Source organism: Ostrea edulis, chromosome 2 (assembly GCF_947568905.1).
Source record: "Ostrea edulis chromosome 2, xbOstEdul1.1, whole genome shotgun sequence".
In the NCBI taxonomy this organism is placed as follows: domain Eukaryota; kingdom Metazoa; phylum Mollusca; class Bivalvia; order Ostreida; family Ostreidae; genus Ostrea; species Ostrea edulis.
In genome coordinates, this window is record NC_079165.1 from 41,884,747 (window position 1) to 41,908,257 (window position 23,511).

General features: G+C 33.7%; 1 protein-coding gene across 1 annotated transcript; it reads right to left on the reverse strand.

Moving 5' to 3' along the window:
• Positions 1-994: 994 nt before the first annotated feature.
• On the reverse strand, positions 995-7,081 carry LOC125681247 (transcription factor Sp9-like). Its single transcript, XM_048921256.2, has 2 exons — positions 6,942-7,081; positions 995-2,755 (listed from the first exon to the last, which is right to left on the reverse strand). The coding sequence occupies exons 1-2, from the start codon at positions 6,960-6,962 to the stop codon at positions 1,523-1,525; spliced, it is 1,254 nt and encodes a 417-aa protein (XP_048777213.2). The 5' UTR covers positions 6,963-7,081; the 3' UTR covers positions 995-1,522.
• Positions 7,082-23,511: the final 16,430 nt, after the last annotated feature.

Below are 23,511 nucleotides of genomic sequence, written 5' to 3' on the forward strand. Positions count from 1 at the left end.
AGGGACGCTAAACAATATTCAATCAATCAGACCCCATCCTTGGAAGCAGTTTGTGGGAACTGTCAAACCCAGTTTGTTGACCTAACCAAGTAGAAGATTTATTTACAAGACCTAAGAGCCTAATTAAAAGATTTGCACGGTTAAATGTCATTACAACACGCACGCTGGTGTACTGTCCAACACAAGCTAGTGTACCCTGAAAACACTTCTCTTCCCAACACGGGGATGTATGCGTCTTGTCATTTTAGTGTACTATACCGAAATTTTGAATTTAAGTCTGAAAGACTCTTAAATCCTGGGATGAAGAAGGGTTATCAGATTTCAACATTTAAAGTAATCAAATCTTCAAGCAACAGTCATTTTGCTATCGTTTACTTTATCGGTGTTTATGAACTTGGCTACAATCGTCAGAGTTCTTTACCTATATGTATTTGTTTGTGTCGAGTTCTTTAGCGTAAAAAGTATCCTTTTTTAAGGCAAATGAAACAATTTGTTAACACTTTCAGTGATAGTTAAATGTTACATTTTGCCTTTCAGTTGAATATTTAATAATTAAGATGGAGATTACCGTAATTCTCTACAAAATAAATTGTACTTTCACTTAAACTTAATGCTCTCTTTTGGGAAACCTCATACTCTTTTCAGTCGTTCAAGTTAAACTAAATAAATAGTATACGGCAGGTGTTGCCGTTTGCCCCCGGGTGCGACACTGGCCAGCAGACTAAACAATATACCTTTGTACCTGTTGTTTCAGGAGATCGGTTCAATATTGATCAGGCCTGGATTTCTCAAAAAAAATCTCAAACTTAAGTTCGAGTTTCTTCTATTTGAGCAGTCGAGATTTGAGTCAGATCTCAGTTTCGACTTAAATTTATTTCGAGAAATCCAGGCAAGAATATTCTTTCTGCTATAGTTTTACACTTCGATTATTTTTTTTAAAACTGATATACCATTTTAATAATACATGTATATCGAGAGAGAAAAAACCATGGCATGGCATTTTATTGTTTTATTTCACGACATTTTTTTTATAGATCAATACACAACAATTCAAGACATAAAAACTCTGGAGATTTCCTCTGGAGTTACAAAGAACACAAACAATCTTCACAGAAACCTTCTTTTTTATAATTTTACTTGTAATTTCTCACACGTCTTATATATTCTTTAAAAAATCAGTATCAAACCCATAATTAGTAAGTCTCTTTTTTTCTTAAACATTCAACTGAAGTCACAAAGTACACCTGACAATGAAAGAACATCACCGTCAATTTTCCAATACTCATTGATTGCTTAACACTAAAAGGATTTCTCTTTGTAGAGTAGAACGATGACCTATACTGCAAAAAAGTTTGTCTTTTATTCGTATAACAAATATTTAATTTTAACCCTTTGATGCGCACATTTGTTGATTTAACAATTAGCACCATTCATTATAAATATGAATAAATATTCACACTCTTTCAGAAAAGGATGTTTGAATTGTTGATAACAGAAAAATCTTCTTCTTTTTTCACTTGTATCAATTTAGATCCCCGCTTTCTTTTATAGGCAATTCACCGTCAGATGATTTTAAATCGATTTGGGGTTTTTGTTCCAGACCAGTTTCTGAATCTGACCCGCTTCCAGACTTTTTACCTTCACTATGAGTCTTGACATGTTTAGCTAAGTGATCACTTCTCATGAATCTTTTGTTACACACTGGACAAGCGAACCTTTTCTCTCCCGTGTGTGTCCTCAAATGGCGCTGGAGTTCGTCTGACCGCGTGAATCTTTTCCCGCAAAAAAGCCAATTACAGACGAAAGGTCGTTCTCCAGTATGCCAGCGTAAGTGAGCTTTAAGATGAGACGTTTTGCCATACACCTTTCCACATCCAGGAATGTGACAACTATGAATGTTTTTCTTTCTAAGATGCGCAGCTGCTGGTCCAAGTCGCTCCGCTTCGTGACAGTTTGGACACTCGCACGTCGCTCTTCCTGTATAGCGTCGCTGCGATCGCGGACTAGAAATTCCCGGCAAAGAAGGACGAGGCAAGAATGGCGATACATTAGTGGAAGTGAGGTCACTTTGACTAGGTATCATAGATTTGTATGAATCCTGTAAGATGGTTTGTCCTGTTGATAATAAAGATGGGTGTCCAAACGCATATTCCGAAGGTGGGTAGTTTGAAGGTAGTTGTGAATGAAAACCTCCGGAATTGGTTGCAATGTCCGTTATCCAATTAGAAGGAGAGGAATGGATATCCCACCATGTTGAGCCCGAATTAACTGATGACGTCATTTCTGATTTTATGCTATGTGAACCCGTCCCAGAGACACTGAAAGGCCACTGTTCGTAAGGGTGAGCGGAAACTGCAGGAACTCTGGGATACATTCCTCCTAAAGACTGAGTTGTAAAGGTGGTCTCGTTGTGTATTTTCTGCAGTAAGGCAGACTGGGTCGGATCTGTCGTCTGCTGTTGCAGTGTTGCAGACTGATATATAAGGTCGTTTCCGCAACTTACTGAAGTGCTAGGTAGTGTAGATGCTCTGGAGAAACCTAAAGGCGATCCCGATGCAAAATGAGGGCTGTTCATTTTCTGTGCTGAAAAAGATAGAGGAGATGGCGCCTGGACAATGCCAGACGGGAGCTTCTTCCATGGATGAAATCCTTTCCCTACAGCAGCCTCGGCCAGTGGCGGCGGACTCTTGCTTGTAATTTTGTTACATTGTGCCGCTAGCATCGCTAGAGGTGTACCGGAATAAGCCAATAGTTCCTTTAAAAAAAAATTACACAAATTAGGAAATTAATGAATCATCTAATTCTCAATTTCGATTAATTTTAAAAACTATACATTAATTCTTATAGCAAAATAATTCATTAATATCATATTTTTGCTAATTTTTTAAAAGTAGTTTTCAAATATTTGAAATGAAAGTAATGTGATAAAAGCGAAACAAGATAAGCAAAACAGAACCTTGTTTTAATGCGCGTAAACACACTTTTACTAAGTCAACGGTCGGGGTGTAAGTGATCACTATGTTACAGACGTGTTAAACGATAAACAGCCCCCCCAAAAAAATCCTACAAAATTGATGCGTTTTTTGGTATCTATATTTTCCCTGTAATGAATTATTGAATAACACTGAGAGTAAAAGAGCATTAGAATATCAATAGAGTTTTTTTCAATTGCTTACATTTGCCGATCAAAATCTGTGAAATGTTTCATTTGCAGAAAGAATATATCAAATGTAATGAAAATTGCAACTCTTCCTTGGACCTCGGTATTTAAGTGCAGACATTAACCTCAATGTCATCTCCACACCTTTTGCGGTAGATGTAAAATCAATCTAATAACTTGACAAGTTATTTTGGTTCCGTGCAATCTTGCGATCATGGTGAAATGAATTTTTTAAAAAAATGTTGATTCACCTGGAAAGTACCGCGGATGTCTGCATTTTTGTCAATTTTATTAAATATTTTACGTTCACCTTAAACTGACACCGAGTTTTAAATACATGTACAAGTATGTTTTATCTAATTTATGAGGACATTCTTCGCGCATGGTATCGAATTAAAGATTATGAGCCTCAATTAAAAGCATTTTTCTTCGTTTATTTTATCTCTCACTTAATCCCAAAATATTGCTAAGAAATCATTTAGATATGACGGAAAATATGGATCAATAGAACGACAGGTGAGGCAGTCGTGGCTGAATGCGTACAATCAACTTTTTGATTTGTGGTCCTTGGCACCCCTCACAATTTGCATGCTGGGTAGAATTTCAGGTAGTCCAGCAGTAAAATACGCTCCCGCTGTGGTTGGCCAATAATAACTCTACAGCCAAATTGCAACAATCTTTAAAAGCGGGATTTTGTCGATTCTTATGAAAATTAATTGCGATTTTTTTCCCGTTCTCAATAACGGAATCGGGCTATTGAGACGATTTAAATTGCGACCAGACGTAACAAATTAGCACTATAACATCTGAAAGAAACTGATGTTGCCTCCTTCAAGAAATGCGGCATTTGAATAGAGGCATTGACTTAAAGGAAATTATTCGAACGATGAAAAAAAATCTTTATAATCTTAATCATAGATTTTAGATGCGTGCAACGGTGATAATCGATTTTACTGCGCACGAAATGATGTTCCACCGTTGCATACATCATAATTTGTGTCCGGCGATCTGTGTCGCACATCTGTTGATATTTGTGAAGTCAAAAAAATCTCAAATTCACTCTTAATCGTGGTAGTTTAGAAAAAGAATTACATTACTACATTTTTAAAGTAAAGCCAGACATTTCCCAAAAACTTGATTTTACAACCAGAAAGGTATATTGTTGAAGATACTGACAGAGTGTTTCCAAAAGATAGAGACTGAATTCTGATCGGTGGGTTCTCACAAATTTTCATTCATAAATGAAATATAATATTGAGGTTGTCAAAAAGTCAACTAAATTAGGGGCTGGGTATCAAAACATCCCTCCTGAACTCTAGGACCCCGATTGTTTTTTAAGATGGTGGAGAATTTATTCAGCGTGATTACCCCATCACCTTCCCACTAGCGGCTAATTTTTCAGCTTCTACCCAGTTCAAAGAGAAGAGGGTTGACTTGGGTCTATGATCATTGACCTAAGTGCCGGAAAGTCACGGAATAAGTACAATTTACGTGTCTCAGGTGCGTTTACAGCTTGTCGGATTTAGTTACCGTCACCTGTCAAGATTTTAGACTTTGCCTGATTTATACAAATAATTGAGTAAATCCCTAAACATAACCATACTTAAGAGAAGAAAATCAAGATTTTATAGAAATTTAAAATGAAATTGTATCATATTCGACAATACTCGGGACTATTCTATTTAAGTACTTTTAAAAGATTGAGTAAACAAAGTTGATCGATAATCTTTTTTTTTTTTTTTTTTTTTTTTTTTACTTTTCAACAGCACTAGTTCTATATTGAAAAAAAAATGTACAGTGTATGACTCTTCCATACACGATTCGTTTTTATTCCTTCTTAAAAAGCAGCTTTTCTTCCCTTGCAATAATGCATAGGTGTGACCTTGACATTATATATTTTTATGTCACCATATGTATGATCTAAACATTAATCTAACAATATCTGGGTTTATTATTTATGCATGGTTTGTCGGATTACACAAGAAAACTGACAAATGCCAGTCTCTTCTAAGAATGAACAAAGTCGCAGTTTGCTGCCATGACTTCGGAATGAATGTACATTAAAATGTTTCTAAGAGTGACAGATTAATTTCGAAATTTTAATTAAAACTAATAATAAATGATGATTTTTAAAGTATTATATAACCAATAATCTGTTAAGATTATCGTGATATCTTGTGCTTTTATCTTTTATACATAAAATGCTAGATTGTTTTAGGGATTAAAAACTCTCTCTCTCTCTCTCTCTCTCTCTCTCTCTCTCTCTCTCTCTCTCTCTCTCTCTCTCCACATTTTTCTAGGTTAACAGAAGAAAGTCCTATATCTTACAGAAAGAAATGTTCTTTTACGAATAAAATGTTTTGAGATAAACAATTTTAAATTGTACATGTATAAAATATTTTTCAGTATTAACATTGGCGATGATTGTAGTTTGATTTTTTTTTTCTTTTTTTGTAGTTTGAATATTTTCATTTTTTGTGGGAAAAAGTATCCAACGAAAGATGAACATCGGAAGCAAATGACATAATATTGCAAACCATATAGTGCATCATTATTAGTGTGAATTAACACATCAACTTTCAGGAAAAATGAATTACGTTACCTAGAATTTAGTATAATAGGAGGTAATTAATTCGTCGTATTTCAGAAATACTGATGATGTTGGATGTAGATACACGTACATTTGTATTAAGTGGAAATATGTGTAGAAACTGATACTTTTATCTTATATAAGATGTAGAGGCACTCAGACATGATAAAATCGGTATCGTCTTTTTACTAAAATGTCATTTTATTTGAGCATACATACATGTATATCATTTTAACATTGAAAATAAATTATATGAGAACAAGAATATTCCTGTTGGGAATTCTAAGTGTAAATCATCTGAATAGATTCTCGGCTCTTTTCTGTAATTTTTTCATTACTGAAGTATCAAATCAAAACAAAATTGTTTCAGAATACAAACTCTCAATAAATTTACTATAAGTGCACTTTATAAATCAATTGACATTGGATTATTTTTCGTTACAATATCAAGAGCAATAAAGTGTTTCACCAAATGTTAATTAATAGGGGACAAGTGTTTACTTTTTCAAACGGAAAGAGTCGAAACAAAAACGAGCAATCTATCTAAACACAGCAACAGATTTATGGACTTTTCACGCTCCGTAATGTCATTTTCTTATTTCCACTGGGAAATGTCGATTTCATTAAATCTATGAACAGTCCTGTCAATTTCATTACTGATATTGGATGCGGAGACGGAAATGGTTTGAAATAGACAATCAGAGCCGTTACCAACGTAGAAGTTTTGGTCTCATCAAGAGAGATTTGGGAACACCCGCCTGCCAAAAGAAGCTGAATTCCTTTATCTGATTTTCAATTAAGGAAATCAGGATTTTCCTGATTACTATATAAAAACGTGTTTTAAATAAGCATAATATTTTCAAGTTTACATGTTATATCATATGAATTTTTCTTTATAATCATACATGCATATCATATTATTCAAAGAGGTCCATCATCTGATAGTTGTTCAGTCCTGAAAAAGATACTCAACCCTTTGATCAGGGAAAATGTTTAACTTATATATAAGAACAAAAAAATAATATTTGTAAAGTATGTTAATTGCTTAATGTTTTAGCGCAGTGTGTTTCCATTATCTTAATTAGAAAATAACGGTTTTTTGGTTTTAAATGCTACATCTAACTTTCTCTCCCATAGGGAGGGGAGATCCTCTTCAACATTAATTGTACTGATAAAAATAACAAAACTTACCCCCGTTCCACCCGATGTCATAATAATTCAATGGCCGCCAATGTTTGCATTCTTTGCTAGCAAAATACTGTTTCTTTAAAGTGTTTACCACTCCATCGGCCAAGGGTCCTCCAGCGAGCGAATCCGAGGAACGCCCACCCTGCCTCCGTGATGATTCTTTTCAGACGTAAAATGTGAAATTAAGACAGTGCGAGCCAATGAAATGCTCGCTAAATCTGACACCACACGGACGCTTTTTCGCAGCATGACCGCGCTGTAACCGCCCTCTTTGATAAAAAGATAATGCTAATTCCCTTTTTCTTTCAAGAAATTCACACATGGCGGTTAATGATTTAAATGTAAGAAAATTCTGACATGAATATAGTCTACTCTTTGTAATGAATTTTTCCGTGATATATTTCAATATGAATTTCAGTATGAAACCCAATAAAATTTTAAAAGTACTAAATTTTAATCTGCTCGTTATTCAAATTTTGCAAAAACGATTTATAAAATTTAAATCGACCAAACTATTTATTTTCGGAACATCAATACATTTTATAAAATATTTAAAAACTTTTTATTTGGCAGTTTCACGGGAATCAATAGCCTTAACAGGACGAAATCCAATTTATAAAACACATAAAACGTCGTTTTTGACTCGCTCTAGAGTAAACATTTCTTGAAGAATATTGTACCGGTTTTATTATAAAACGTGCTAGTAGAGTTGTAAAATCGATTATAAAACCGAGTGAGCAAATATGGAGTTGAAGGGATAAGGACTATTCAAATATCTATTGACTTACACAAGGTTTACCAAAAAACTTAGATCAAACTTCAAGGTGTTTGCCATGAAAATGGATAGTTTGATAGATGCTTAGTGTGATGTGGGCTTGAGAAGTGTGCGATGTATATTTTTTTCCTAACACATAATATATTTCAAAATTCTGAAGTGTAAGTACTGGTCAGCAAGTATTTAAGTACAAGTATAGATGAGGTTAGTCTAAGATGTGTTCCATATTTCAATAATTTTCCACGAAACTGTTATTTAAATAAGGGAATTTATAATAAAAGACTGTATCCGTATTTTTTTTAAAATAAAAACAAACACCGTGCTTTGAGAGAATTATATTTCGAGATTTATTCAATGAACAAGTATCTTTTAACAAATACTCAAAATATAGTTGAAAACACACACACACACCAAAAATGTACAATGAAAATGAAAATAGATTTTCAAGTTTACCAATGTAGTCTTAGGGGTTCGATAGATTTCTTTCAGTATATACATGCATATCCATATAGATAGCGCAAATGCCTGTACTTTCTAAACCTTACATTATAAATACTTGAACACGTGTAAATCATTACAATAAAAAATGTACAAAAATTTTCCATCATTGATGAATGCATTTCGTATAACTAATGCGATTTCTTTCACGTCTAACTGGGCCCGTTCTCCCCTCTATAACTATACACGTAGATAATTTGTCTGATCCCTAAATCGACTTTTTCTCCCATCAGACACTGAGAACAAGAAAGCTGTAATTTCGTTCGATAAGTCGTATTATTTTCGTTCTTCCAAAAGAATGGAGGAGTGCCGAACAGCCCCTAGGTTGGGCTGGGCGGGTGAGGGTTTTAACTTTCGATCAGAAAAAATCATTGCTGTTAGCTTCCGTGTTTTCATTCCTTGAAGGGAGTTATGGCTTTTGTTATACTAGTATCGCACATTATAATACAAACAAATAATCAAAAACAATGTGTAATGGACAATAAAATGTATTCATATTGGCAATATGAAATCAAGATTTAATTTCATAATCTACAAGTACCAAATGTTTTAAAGCTGTTCTCAAAAACTCGCTAACACATTTTTAACACCACGGGGAACTCCGCGACAGAGTTCGGGGATTTTTAGGACAGACTCTCTCAGATGATGGATGGGTGTTCTTCGTTCGACCCCGAGGTGGGCCTGGGCGGATGAGGGTTTGAATAAATAATTACAATCTTTGCAAGTTACATAAAAAAGGTGTAGACGACTGGAGACTTAAACTATTGCACCGACAACAGCATGGAGGCAGATTACGGTGGCCTGTGACCGCTGAACATATTTACATTTTACACGGAGATTTGTAAAGCTTTCTAAAATAAAGAGGTATAACGTTAAGTAAAGATAGGTTCCATTATCCATTTAATTGCATTTCTGTGAACAGGCTTTCATTTCATTCCAATGAGGAACAAAATTTTAAATCATAAATTTTTCAATTATCGGTACCGTGTATGTACGGATATGAAAATCAAAGATCAGACATTGAATAATGAAATATATAGTGAATATCAAACTCAATTTTTCTACAAATAACAAAATAAAATTCACGACAGAAATCTGCTTGACCATACAAAAAAGAACTTCGCTACCTATTTATAAACTGGAATTTTCAATAGTGTTTTCTTTCAATCTATTTACCAGATATGCCATTTTAATGCAACCTTCATTCTTAAAAATTTGCATTTTGTTGTCAGTAAGTGTTTATAAGTATATATCAAATTATTAATTGCTTATAAGTTAATTTCGCGAGATTCGTCATAAAGGCAAAGTGATTCGAATTCTGTAAATGTAAAACACCCTAATTAATGATGACCGGAACTGGTATCCAGTAGAGTTAATGGTATACGCCTCGGGTCAGTTTAAAAATTTGTTTTCTTTGTTCATAATACGAGCACCAAATCACTTGAAAATTCCAAAGAACGGGCAATAGATTCACTAAATGGACCTCTCCATGTAGTGCTTTATGAGAATTCACACGCATTTAATGTGTACTCTGCAATACCAAATAAAACATTAAATGCTTACGAAATTTCTCTTTTTTTCATAAGCGCTACAGATTGTGCAAAGCAAACTTGAAAAACAGACGGTTTTGGAACGGACAAAGGACTGAATTAACAGGAAAATTGAATTTAAAATAGACAGAAAATTATACATTTCATAGAGCAGCCAAAGTGGTCGCTGCCCTTGATCATCCTTCCTAATGAGATAAACACGCGCAAAAGAACATTTATTTCAGTGCGCAACCTTGAAATTAGTAGTGTAAAATGCTTTGAAGATCTTCATTGGATATCGTCTATTGCATATTATTTATACAAAATACATGTACATATGACTCGCGTTTTGTTCTAAACAAGACCCTTCGGTCTTTTACAGATACCTGAACACAGTAAATACGTCACACGTTCATTGTAGGTACTAAATTACAGATGGATGACCGATGTAAGCTCAATCTATCTCAATTTTGTTTTCCGACTGAGAGTATCGCAATTGGGTGTTTCCAATAGCAATTCATCATATTCTACAAAAGTACCTTAAAATACCTTACGTGCAATTGGATACAACACTCCCTCCAGAACAAAGTAGAGAAAATAATATAGATGAAAATCGAAAGAAAAAACACTTAATGACGCATAATTACAATTAGTACATATTTTTAAGATGATAATTGAAAAGGATTTTCGACATTAAGTCGAGTAATTTTCTATTGTTCGTATATCAAGTATCGCGTATGTTCAAGGGCGGATGCTCATCTTTAAGCATGCATTTCTTGATTAGGTAAAGAAAATTTCTATTAATTATAATCTTTCCTCGTCAGTGTCAATTTCTCCGCGAGTTAATGCTTCCGATTACTGGATTGAACCCTCGTTGATGAAGAAACGAAATTGTCGTCAGCGGCATTAAGTGTAATTTTGAGAAGAATTGACGCAGTTCTGGCATAAACAACTTCCATAGTTGTCCAACACGACCCGGAAAACTTCAAGAGACAATTTCTGGCAATCCTTCAAGAGCTGAGACGGTATAATATGCTTCTTTCGTCTTATTTCCTGATTTATCACTGTAGTTGATTTACAATTGATTATTATGAGATATTTCAGTGTCGAAGTAGAAATTTATTAACTTAAAAGTAAATAGAAGTTTAGAATTTCTTACACTATAAATATTATTCGAAGGTTTTACACACACACACACACACACACACACACACACACATATATATATATATATATATATATATATATATGACAGACTTTTATGCGGCCACCGTCAGCCTCGGTATGACAGACTGTCAGCCTCGGTATGACAGACTGTTGATTTTCATTTGTTTCTTTGTTGTTTTACGTTTCATTCGAGAATCATTCACTCTTATTGACACATCACTAGCTGTATGGGAATTTGAAAGTGATTTTAAAAAATGAAGATTTTACTTGAAGTAAAATCTTCATTTTTTAAAATTTTCTTTTTCATATAGTTACCAAACGTTTGAACACTGAACTGATCCAGTCAAGTATACTACATATTGTACATGAATATACAGAGTTTCATTGGCAAATGACCAGAGTAAATTCGGGATGAATACGTTCGCAGAACCCTCTGAAATTTTTCTTCTTCAGAGAGCTACAGTTTTGCAACTACTTCTTCACAGAAAGTAGTCCCCAAACTGTCGGATTTTACTTTGAAACCAGTTCTCTGCCATTGTAGTGGACGTTTAGCACAATCTTTCTTAGACAAAAGTAAGTATGTCGTCTTCTCAAAGATCGTTCGCACGCATCATTGTGAATATATCCAAACCCGTTGCTAAGTGATATCGATAAACCATATATGGTTGCAAAGAAATCTTATTAAAACGTGCAGTTATAAGGAACTTAATGTTGGAGATTGGAAAAGATTTTTAGCACAAGATAGACTTATGAAAGGTGAGATAACGAACAGTGATCAATCTCATAACTCCTATAACCAATACAAATAAGATAGTTGGGCAAACACGGACCCCTGGACACACCAGAGGTGGGATCGGGTGCCTAGGAGGAGCAAGCATCCCCTGTCGACCGGTCACACCCATATGATCAAAATTTGAATTAGAACACATGTGGATTTCGTGCTATTTTCAATTTCTACACGTCAATTAAAATTTATTTCATCTATCAACAAAACTCGTTTTGAAAAGCAATACCACATTATTTGTTTGGAAGTTTGATAGAATAATGGCTATAACGTGTTCATTTTAAAGTAAAATTACAAGAATGTCTTTGCACAGAAATATTCAGAGGAGAGGTTTTTTTCTTCCCTCAACTTAAAGCTGATCCATAACTGTGTACATAAGCTAAATTAACTATAAGCTATATGTGCATGTATAAACGGATGTCTGAAGCCAGTACAGACATGTACAACGCAATTCTTTAATTTGCTTTATTACTCAGACGGATGCTGGAAATGATAATTATACAACGAATCATGCATATGATTTGCATATTCACGGGGAAAAAAACTTAAGATGCAAGTGTCATTTTTAAAAATCTTGGGCTATACGATATAAAAACAGTCTGTCTCGTATTTAAATCCATCGAGATTTATGGTAGATTTCATTATTTACTAACTATATGTATTCCTACATGTTTATCGTATACATGCATTATTAAAATTGATACTTTATTTCTTTTATTTTACATTATGTCTCGATTTTCGTTGGAGAGTTGAACAGGTTAACTCTCAATTATGACGTCACAGCTGAACGCGTCCAGCCCTGGCCTATTGACCAGAGAGTTTATCCGTTAGGTATGGACATGACTCTGATGTATAGTGTTTTGTGGGGGAAACATTAATATATAATCAGCAAATATAAATTTTGTAACTTACTTTTTTAAATTTAGGTTCAGCTTCACGAAGTACCAATTTAACAATCTGTAAATAACGCCCTAATTTTTATTTTGTCGGCGTGTAACAGCCATCGGGCGTCGCTGGCAGAGAGAACTTTATTTATAACCGAAAGATGAAATAAATAAGAATCTTATAATTTGAATATTGGATGAGTCTTCTCTATTTCGGCGTAATAACGGCCGCCGCTACTCTACACAAATGAAACGCACGCTTGGCCGTCAAATCTTTAGCATGTCAAGAAAGCGCCAGAATATGCAATTATATCTGAAGAAAACGAAATGCAGAGATTGTTTTGATGGGCTAATTTGACGTCTAAATATACGTTTTTCGTTCAGATTTTACGCCTTTCTACCATCTCACTCTCGTTAAGACAGTAATCGAGTGCTTCCAAAATGGATTCTGGACTAAAACAGGCCATAAAGAACTACTATTACCCACAATTGACTTGAATTAACTTCAATCGAGAGATTAATATATGAATTGTCATCTTGCTGTTTTCAGAGTTGATCTTTTTATTTTGATAAATGATTTTTGATCAAAAGGGTGAAACATATGAATCGTTAGAGAAATTTGGAGAAGTTATGTATCTTCAGTGGAAGGAAAAACTATACAAAATGAGGTACATTTAGTTATGCTTTGAATCCCGGGATATCTATATGAATAAAGTTCGAAAAGTTCCTCTCATGCAGACAATGTGTGTTTGAGAAACGAATTTTCCTGAGAAAATTTGAAACTCTACCTTGACTGATTGTTGAAAAATGATACATAGGGAATTGTTTCTTTGGAAACGATGAGTCATCTGGAATAATATGTATTTAGAATGTTGACACTTTTTTCGTATCGAGTTCCGATGTCTATAGATTCTGACATTTCCTTTTATCACGATCATAACAGTGATTTGTTTGGCAATGGATTCGATTGACGATATCTCTGTTTCTGTCTCTCTTTAACACTATTTCAGTTGTTTAAAGAGAAAAAAAATGTATTATAACAGTTTAAAAATATTTGTGGATTTTTCTTCCCTTCAATGTGTCAAAACAAACCCGAGTATGGCGACACAGTAAGGGGCAAGACTTTGGGCGTCGAACATAAAAATAAGCCGTTGTCTTTATGAAATGCAATTGAAAGAGAAAATATGTTTGGATAAAAGATAGTTGGTACATATTGTAACAACAAGCAGAAGTGACCGATGGGCGGTCATTCTTGCGCCTCTGACGTTCTAATCCGGGTCATCTTATTGTCATCTGTTGGCCAGAGGTGTCGTCTGCAATATAAATTCCATTCAGCTCTAAATCAGATAGAACGAAATTTAGTCAGGTTTGGACCTCAATTAGAACTGTTGGTCAATTTAGATTTTGAGGGAAATTTCTTTCAAGCAATGAAAAAGGATACAATTACCAAATTATCTCAACCACCCGATGCTGATGACGAATCAAATCAACATCATGAGCTTAAACATAAAGGGTACTCTGAAATCTAAAAATGCAAATTTTCATTGTAAAAATTTCAAAAGCTCTGACCTTTTTGTTCATTAGATGGATACTTTAACAAATGACGCAATATTTCGTCACCATTCATTACTGGAGTATATGTGAATCATATATATATCTAATTCTGAAATTTCATCAGAATTAGAAAACAACACATACGAAGAGATACAATTTCTATCTGTACATGAAAACGCTGAATGTGGTCCCTGGTTTATTCATAACATGTATAGGACGTTTGATAAACTAATTTCATTGGATTATCTATTAAGAAAATCTTGAACACATAAAGGAGCAATAAAACCGGACATTTTCTGCTATTAGATCATTACTTTATAGCCCATTGAAAAATACTGGTAGTCATTTAATGCGGTAGGGTTAAATGATTTATTCGGGATTTTCTCATAAATTGAGGGTTTATAATGGTATATCGCACCTACACATCACGTAGGGGTATGTAAACGTGAAATTCTGTTTCAATTGAAATTGACACTTTCATTCTTAATCCATCAGGTATTAAAAGTGATACATACGGGTAAATTCAATGGATTTTCTTTCACCCTCGAGGAAATGTCAGATGGAGTAAGCGATAAGCATCACCACACCGACAAGATAATGATGAAAAATTTAATAGCAACGGCCGAGCTCGTTTCTAGCGGACAATAAAATTAAAAATAAAATCTACAAGAAAATGGTTATATCTGCTGAAGATCTTGGGGGGGAAAGAAGAGGAAAACTGATAGCGAGACAAATTGTGTTTCTTTATCAGTCACCATCTTTGCTGTACAGGTGTGCTAAATTGCTTTTTATTTTTATTGAAAAAATAGCCCCCTCAATCCTTCGGTTTTTATTCGGAATTCATGTTGACCTTTCGTTAATAATGGGGAAAGGATCTGGGTGTAAAGTATCCAAATCACCCTTAATGTCCGTCACTTTATGTGTACAAGTAAGGAATGAAATGTATGTCTAGGGTTATGTACAGCCTACAACTACAAAATCATTTAGTTATAAATAAAACGGATACTTCTATTGCATAACATGATTTACTTCTAGGAAATGTTTTTACATGTTATAAAATATCATAGATTATTCAGTATGTATCTTACCCTTTCAACTACTATCATCTATACATAGTACATGTATAATGTGTGACTCGGGCAAAAGAACAGACTGTAGGACTTCCTGTTTTATTTGTTTTGATATAGCCTCGTTCGTCCTTTAAAAATAATTTGTAAAATCTTTAAATATGCTTGTAATATCTTATGTACACATGTATATTCTTTTTCTCGGATAATGTAATTAAGTTAAATTAAAAATGACAATGAATGAGATACAGAACGTAAATGAAAGCTAAAAATAAAAAATCAAACAAAATATGAATGATTTGTTTTCTTTACAAAGTCTTATCTTTTCTCAAAATTGTGTTAATTATTATAAAGAAAATTTTACGAATATTACAAATTACTTCTTTGAGCAAATCGCAATTCAAGATATGACATAAAGATGAAGATTTTCACCTTGCAAAACATAATTATTAAGAAATAAGATATGTTGATCCTTATGTCATATAAGAAAAAGAGTTTGCATAGATAAGATTAATAAATGTATACACTGCTAGCATTTATTTCATGTCATACGGATTTAGTATGTCAAAAGTCAAGATTTATGAAGATCAGATTTTTTTTTTATCTTTACCCTCGGTTTAAAGTTGCATAATAGAGATGACTGCCTTAATGCAATAAAAGCAGACCAGTTGAAGAATAAAATGAACAGATCATTGATAAGCTCATCAGACAAAGCCATTTTTCTGTAAAAAGTTGCAAACAGCGATGCAGAAAATAACATACTCTCTATGAGAAATACGTTACACTTCCTTGTGGAATTGTGAAAATGACAAAATATTGCGTTGATTTCTACGCCATGACTGTATTGAGATTTTTGGGTGTGAGATGAGAGCAAAGGCGAAGAAACCACTGCGTAAGGCAATGCAAATCAAAAGATTTGACTTGTCAACCCCTACAACGAATGATGATAGCAGGCGACGCTCGTACCACAGGACGCATTCAATCTAAATTGAAAATAATATTCAAACTTCAAAGTTAGTTGTAGTTGTGATGCGCCACACATCTTCTCAATAGAGAGAGTAGTCTAATTAAGGCCATTACTACTGAATTACATGTAGTGTGGCACCCTAGCTCTTGTATTTCGCGACGAAAATTTGTCACAGTTAGATTCAACAAAACAACCAAATAACACGGCATTAAATTTCAATGACATTAAAAGATGAGCCCAGGGGCGATCTCTCGGTGGGATACATGATAATTCAACGCCGTTTTTTTTTTATTGAATTCTTCTCTTTTTTATTTGACCGGCAAATGTCTGAATAGAGTCTCCTTGTTATAACGATATCGTTTCACACTTCACCAGGGAAACTCGTTGTAGAGAATTAAAACTAAAAGCAGGCAGTAAGTGATGGATGATTGTTCTTTTTGAGCGCATCATTTGTTCCGCCGATTCCCCTGTTACGTATGTGTCTTATTACGATCAGTACATGCAGATAAATCGCGAGGTGTTCCTAATGATCGTTATCTAGACAGTTACGTCCTCTTGGTGACAGGAGCAAGGTCTGTTTACTGATTGATAGTGAGCTTCGACTCAACCTGTGGGAACCTTTGAAAATTTGGAGACATTGCCCGGAACTATGGGGTTTCAAAACATAAAATGATCTATAGTCAAAGATGTCAACAAATTTCCGGGATAACATTGTGTATTTAACGAAATTATGTACGAAACAACAATCTCAATATCATCAAAAGTAAAATTTGGCAGAGAATAGTATTTTAGAAGAAGAGAAAACGATGTTAAGGAAGAACAAAATAATGACCATCAACCATGCACCTAAATTAATGGGGTTGTATTTCTGCAACAACAACAACTTCTGATTTAGAGCTCGTAAATATATCGCGCAAGTCTTCACCCTTTTTTCCCAATATCTTAATTTTTCATGAGGATATCACGAATTCGTCAATTTTTGCATCTTTCCGTGGATGAACAGTATCGGTCATGACATATGGTTTACATAAATTTTGATCATAAATTACCTTAGACATCAGAAACATGCGTTGAGACATCAAATAATTTTAAACTTCAAACGTATATTTTTCAAGGAAAAACTCGACCTGCCTATATATTTATTTTTAAAATGTGTAATCGTCTAAACTCTTCACATCTAGAATTACATGCGATGCCAATGCAATACATCATTTAGCATTTAACATTCCGATAGACATCCTTAACAGATTAAAGTTTTGCCAGTCTTTCAAAAGAATGGTCATAAATAAGTTGATATAGAATCCCTTTCTTTTCATTGTATTTCTTTAGAAAAAAAGTCCCCTTAAGATAATTGTGACGAGTCGTCCTATGTCCAACATAAAGGTGTAGCTGTATAATAGAAATCTAAGCGGAATTTTTATAGTTTCACAGGTGTTCAGCAAGGAAGAATTGCAGAGCAAAATTTCACTTCAATATTTGCTCAAAGAAATATGTGGGCTAGAGAGCAAATATGACATTTGAATTTAGAATGAGCGCATACTAAAAGAATTCACAATGTATAATTAAACTTGTTCATTTTTCAAAACCCCTGAAAACCTTCCTAATTGTATTACTCAGTGTCCATTGATTCTGATGAAATATTCTATGGAAATCTTACTTACAGATAAATTGTTAGCGTTAATAGGAGTGATGAAATGAAGTGTACATTTATGATTAATATCATATCACAATGACACTAGTACATGTATTAATTTTGTCTACACACAAGAAATTCCGTAATACAAACTGTAGCGTAATCACAGTTATATCCACATTTGACTGCAGACACCATCATCAACAACAAAAGTAACAACATCATCAACAACAACAGTAACAACATCATCAACAACAACAGTAACAACATCATCAACAACAACAGTAACAACATCATCAACAACAACAAAAGTAACAATAAATGTAACAAAATCAACAACAGCAGTGACAGCAATGCTGACAATAACTGCAGTACAACAATAATGGCATCAAAGGTAACAGCAAGGACAGAAACGACAACAGGAGCAGTAACAGCAATAACAACAGCAATAACTAACCTAATGAATGATAGCAGTTTTGAGATCCCCCTTCTATTTCAAGGATGGTGTCATTTGCCCATTATTTGATTTAATAAATACTCAGCTTACTATTAACTAAGAAATTTCTATGTGCAGAAATAAAACAAAAAGTCAAAAAGAAGAACACGGATAACTGACAATTCGATCTCCTGTGTTGTCAAGGAATTTAATCAATCAAAGACAGGAATACACTATCCACTCCATAATTCAATAAAAGAGAGTGCCACAAGGTTAATGAACCGTGGAGAAAATGGCTACCGTCGTGGTAAAAATCCACTAAAAAGGAAAATCGCCAATATACGACCTATAAAAATCCGGATTGAAGTTTTTAAGTGTATTTTACATTGTTATCCAGTGACAAATTTATGCAGATCGTTCCCGGTTTATAAGATGACAACCTGAACCGTAAAATTTCTGGTTACGGGTGTCGTTTGCTACATAGCTGGAGATTAGAACAGCAGAATAGAAAAGCTGTATGAAATTGCAATAAAATGACTCAGAAAGACACATCTTTTCCAATAATTTTCCATCAGATTCTTTTTCTTTAATTTATTCTTCACAGGTCTTGGATGTGTTTTCATGATTATACAAGAATTTCTTTGAATATCCAAAGCATTTATAAAATGATATCAGTCCCAGTTGTTTGTTTGTGCCGCGGTAATGAATTGAATGCAAGAATATTAGCTCATAATCAAAGTTTGCACCTTTGTCGTTTCTATGTTTGAAGAGCAGGAGAACGTGCAACAAAATATGTTTTAGATGTTGCTTGAAATTACAGAATGAAAGATCTGAATTTCTTTTGATATCTTCCCTGTAGACGCTAGGTTTACCTTTGATTTCATCGTTTCCCTTTCTGCAAAGAAATATCGTAGAGCGATACTGTCTTCTTCTTTGGCAGACCTCAAGGTCCTCTATCCCGGTGACAAAGTCATACGAGGCAAATAAGCAGACATTGATTACGTCAGCATATTTCCGATGTAGCCATTATTCTTTCTTAGAAAGTCGGCATCAAGGGTCCTTTAAATAAGGCAAACGTGTTACCTAATTGTGTTTCTTTTTCTCTGAACTTTCATTAAGTGTATAAGGATTATGATAACAACGAAGAAACAAAGTTATTTCAAAAGACGAAACTTTCACTACAAATAGTAGGCCGACATTAACTCACTTTCTCATTATCTGTATATCATATCTTTTCTAGACGAGGATATTACAGGGTTATTGAGTTAAAGAAAACGTGTCCTTTTCGTCCGATGTTTGAATGATATATATCGGCTAACAAGCCAAATGTCAGTCGTTTAGTCTATATCAAACACTTGAAAGTAAGACTTTTTTGCTTTCATACCATTGAAAATAAATTTATAACTTTCTTTCTGATTTATTTATTACTCTTCTAATCGTTATAAATAAAATGCTGTGGAGAAAAATTCTAGTATCAAATTTTTATTAAAGATATTTTAATGCTCGTAATCCGAATCACGAGAGATTAGCTAGCAAATCTTAAGATTACATCAAAGGTGTAGATTCTCAAAGCGGGCTGTGTGGTATCCTTCACGATATATGTGCGCTGGGTTCTGAATTCACTTAAGTGAAATAATTGCTTAATAACCAAACTAACTTCAAAGTCAAAACATTGGATTGTAAATTTAAATTTCGCTCATCAAACTGACGGAACTCTTTTTCCTATCCAAGATAGTGTTTCAGGAATGGGGTTCAAATGCCTTAATGTTGTATACCATTAGCCTCAACTCTGCAGACAAAATAGATCTAATGTATATAAATTGTAAATTGAGGGAACATTACACTCTTGTCAAAGAAAACACAGACAGTGCTGGATGCAACAAGAGAAACGCTATGAAATAAACTCCTGGCAGTTTTTTTAATTCTTACAATGCTTGATCGCTTATTTGTAGAAGTGTGAGGGTAAAATATCTTTTTAAAAGTCTTTTCGAATAAATGATCTATAAGAAGATGCAAGTAGAAGATAGATGTACTTTTCGCGTATTTAGAAGTTAAATCAAGATTCTTTTTTCTGCGTACATGTTATTTTTAATCTTGATATTAATACTTTCATATCATATTATATATACTATTAATATTATACTATAAGATCAAAAGGTATGATACTATGATATGAGGATATCAAGTGTTCTTTGATTTTACTACATAGTGAATTATAATCAAAATATACAAGAATTAAACCAAGAATATGCAATATTCTGAATCAAGGAAGTCTGTCATAAATGACAAAATTATTCTCAATCTTTCTGCTGAATCGGTAGAAGAATACAGTTGATCGAGTTTCCTAACAAAATGGGTCGTAAACACAACAGTTTTGTAATTTGTTGTTAGAACAGTGAATACACAAGTCTCGTGTTTTAGTGTCGGCTTTATGTTTTATTGCCTACAAGAACATAAAGATGGGAGAATTTGATGAATATTTAAGTCGGTGTTGAAAATCGTACAAAACTCATATTGAATTACAACGGTCCTTAAAAATAATGCATGAAGCTATCAAATGCGTTTTATTCTCGAATGTGGCATTTAGTGTTTAAGAGAAAAAATGAAAATAAAAATCTGATGTACATGTAAGATTGTACGCTAATTACATTTAAGTAGGATATTTTGTACTTAGCACAATATGTCGACAACAAAAAAAAACCTCTCTATCCGTATAAGAATCTTTCATAAAAGAGAAATACTAATCTTTGCAAAACATCCAAGTCACTTTTAGTTTTTAATGTGGAAAATAAATTCTGTCACATGGTCTTCATGGTGGTCACACAGGGCGAGTCGACCAGATGCCGAGTTATGGTCAATTTAATGATCTTCTTCCACCTCAATCAAGACAATCCGGAGAGAAGTGACCCGTTTGATCATCATGATGAGGCTGCAATATGAGAGGAAACACTCAAGGATCTCCGTTTTCAACCCCTATGAAAATGGTATTGCAAAAATGCCGCATAAAATTTACGTTCAATGTCGCAATAATTGACAAATCTGATAATTATCGGGTATGAAAACACCTGCGCCAGTACTGCGCAAGACAAGATGGCGGATGGGTCCACAGTTATGACGCTAAAATACATGCACTGCATAGGATAAATTTGAATTTTGATGTTTTTATTCGGCGAAATAAACCTTAAAGCTTCATCCAAACAGCGCAAACGTTGCAATTTGTTTGTTTTCCAACATCACTGAAATTCAGTTGTCTTATGTAAAATTCAATTCATTAGGCTTCAATTGTTTAAATGTGGAGAATGTACCAATTGCCTCAAAATGTCATTTTTCTCTCAAAAACAAAATTACAACACCGCATTTTTTTCACTTGCCATCTTGTTTTTCATGCGCCATCCAACAGAGACAAATATTGTTTAGAAAGAGATTCCTCGTAATAAAGATGTTGTGTAATGGCAAGGGGTCCTTTCAGCAATACGGGCATCTGAGAGTACCAAAAACGCCAAACACTTTACCAAACGACGAGTTAATCATCTCCACGAGGCACTTGAAACGTTATTGCTGAGCCTTAACTCTTTGCAGGTGAAATCCGGAATTATTTGTTCTGCGCTGTTGGGAGTCTTCATCATAAAGTTTTCGACACCCCTTGTTCGTATAGCTGGTGTTTTAAGTGCTTTAATCATTTCATATACCACGTTGGTAAATAATTTATTATTAGTGTGCCACGTGCAGCCTATTAGTTAAATATCACGGAAAACACTATTATCTTTACTTTGCATATTGCATAAAACGACTCAAAAATGAAATGCACCCGAAAATCAAACAGCAATAAATGATGTTAGGAAATATATATCGTTGTGCGAAAATGTGTTATTTTGCATTTCTTTTCAAGAAATAAATGAATTAAATTGGCCTAATATTACATGAAATTAAAAAGAGATTGCATATGTATTTGTTCTAGTTCTTATGACTTGTTTGATGTTCATTGCGCCCAGTGTATATAACATAAAAAATACACTTGAAACGTCTTTTCTTACTTATTGAAATGAAATTAATTTCCTTCTCTTTTCATCTATTTTGAGTAGAAAAACGGTTAGATGTTTTAAAACAAGTGTTTGAAGTACTAGTAAGTTGATGGTTATTTTCTTCTTCTTCTAATTTTGTTTTTCATTTCACTGAGTAAAAAGTAATATAGCACAATCTGTGATGGCTAATTCTACAGCAAATAGGACTTGAAAAAAATCTACGAGATTATTAAAGTAATGACTGTAAAACATATACACGCATGCGTGTTTTCTGTTTACACAACTATTTCGTTATACGCTTACCATACTCAGAAACATCACTATTTGCTGTTGTTTCTACTTTTAAAAAATTGAAAGTGATTGAGTAAAATGACGTACGTTGAATAAGTTTTTTTTTTTTATGTGTGTATTTGTTCATTAAAAATTTTGGCATTAAACTTTTATACAGCGTCAAGATAATTTCGGCAGAGTGATTGGTTTCATACGTTTTGGTGTTAAACTTTTGACCGCTGCATTTTTATTGCATACATGTATACCAGTATACATTCATATCCAAAATATTTTTATGTAATCTGTAACAATTATAATGTAGATATTAATTAATAAGGGGAGTAGCGATGTCTAATATCTACAGCAATAGTAGATATCAATTAATAAGGGGAGTAACGATGTCCAATATCTACAGCAATATAGTAGATGTCAATTAATAAGAGGAGTAGCGATGTCCAATATCTACAGCAATAGTAGAGAATTAATAAGAGGAGTAGCGATGTCCAATATCTACAGCAATAGTAGATATCAATTAATAAGGGGGAGTAGCGATGTCCAATATCTACAGCAATAGTAAATGTTTGCACGGTGCAACTTTATGCACATAATCCTGTCTATTATGGCCAGTCATGTTGTTATATGGTGACATATATTATGTCGACTTGTCAGATAATCATGTCGACTTTTCCAGATTTTATGGCCACTTCTCAGATGTTTATGTCGACTGACATTGTACCGAATGGTTAATGTCGACTTGTCAGATCTTCTGTGTCGATTCGTCAGAAAATCATATATAAAAAATGACATTTTATAATGGAGTTTTTGAAAGATGCATTTGTCAACATGTAAAATACATATATAAATTCATTTATATTATCTTGGACATAATAGGCAAAACAAAGACATATATATCTGTGGATAAATATATGGCGGGGTAAGAAGAATTCTCGATTTTTGTTTAAATCAAAAAAGAAAGAAAATCAAGAA